Source organism: Myotis davidii, unplaced genomic scaffold (assembly GCF_000327345.1).
Source record: "Myotis davidii unplaced genomic scaffold, ASM32734v1 scaffold1422, whole genome shotgun sequence".
Lineage (NCBI taxonomy): Eukaryota > Metazoa > Chordata > Mammalia > Chiroptera > Vespertilionidae > Myotis > Myotis davidii.
Genome location: NW_006293314.1, coordinates 26,472 through 27,611, shown reverse-complemented (window position 1 = coordinate 27,611; position 1,140 = coordinate 26,472). Strand labels below are relative to the sequence as shown.

The window sequence follows — 1,140 nt, the reverse complement described above, 5'->3', positions numbered from 1 at the left end:
TGATCCCCACCCTGTGCCCCTGCAGGAGTTCTGCTCAAAGCCGCCCCTCTTCCCCTGCATCCTTTATGGCCCCACGTGCGATGCCTTTGACACGTTCTACAATGAGGAGGTGCAGCTGCCCGAGCTGGACGTGGGTGACTGGCTCATCTTCCCCTCCATGGGTGCCTACAGTTCAGTCATGAGCTCCACCTTCAATGGCTTCCTGCCTGCGTCCATCTGCTACACGATGGGACCTGAGCTCAGGTATCCGAAGAGAGCTCAAGGATCTGAACTTGGCCCAGGGAGCTGATGGCTAAGCTCTGGCTTCTCAGGTCCAGAAAATACCATACCCCCCTCCCCCATTGGCCCCAGAAAAGATCCAAATGACATACACTGCCTATGGGGTGGCCTGATACACCCATTACCCATATAAGTCCAAGGCAGCCCTCCTGGGCAGCTGTGACAGCTCTGATGTTTAGACGCCTCTGTTTCCACAAGCTGACATCCTTAAGGTCCCTGTAACCCTTGATTCTTGGCCAAGTCCCCACTCTGCTCTGACCATTTGTGGCTGTTTCCCGCTTTCCTCATTTAAATACCCTTCCCTACCAGCCTCAGGCTCCCTCACAGGCTCTGCCCAAGGGCCTCCTGTTAGCTCAATCTAGGGTTCACTCCCCGAGGTGATGGGGGCTACTAGAACACCCCTTTACTGGTACAACCTTTCCACAGGAGCCTGCTGGAGACAGCACCTTAAGCCAGGACATGACAGAATGGACGGGTTCCAGACACTTGGTACGCCACCTGGGGAAGCTGGGGGCGGAGGTGGGGGTGAGGTGGGAAGAGACATGTGGGAAGCAGAGGTTTGGTTGCTTCTGAAATGATGAGGCAATTTCCCCTCCCATGTTGGCCTGAAACACAGGCGAGCCCCTCTGGGCAGAGGACTCCACCCGTGTGCTCCTTACCCGCTGAGCCCGGGAGGCGGGCAGCTTGAGAAACGGGTGTTATTACAGCACGTGCCCCCTGAAGGCCACAGCCTGGAGTGTGAAGCCTTGGCCAGGACCTTGAGATCTTTCATCCCTCTTTTTATTTAAAAAATATGTGTCTTAAAAATTGATTTTGAGAGAGAGAGGAAGGGAAAGGGAGAGAGACAAACATCGATGTGAG

At 54.9% G+C, this 1,140-nt stretch overlaps 1 protein-coding gene across 1 annotated transcript in view; it reads left to right on the top strand.

The window, feature by feature from the left end:
* LOC107183640 (ornithine decarboxylase-like) overlaps positions 1 to 746 on the top strand; it is a 2,280-nt gene extending 1,534 nt beyond the window's left edge. The window contains exons 2-3 of the mRNA XM_015566075.1: positions 26 to 243; positions 706 to 746. Coding sequence (XP_015421561.1) covers positions 26 to 243; positions 706 to 730 — 243 coding nt within the window. The 3' untranslated portion in view covers positions 731 to 746. The remainder of the gene's footprint in view (positions 1 to 25; positions 244 to 705) is intronic.
* Positions 747 to 1,140: the final 394 nt, after the last annotated feature.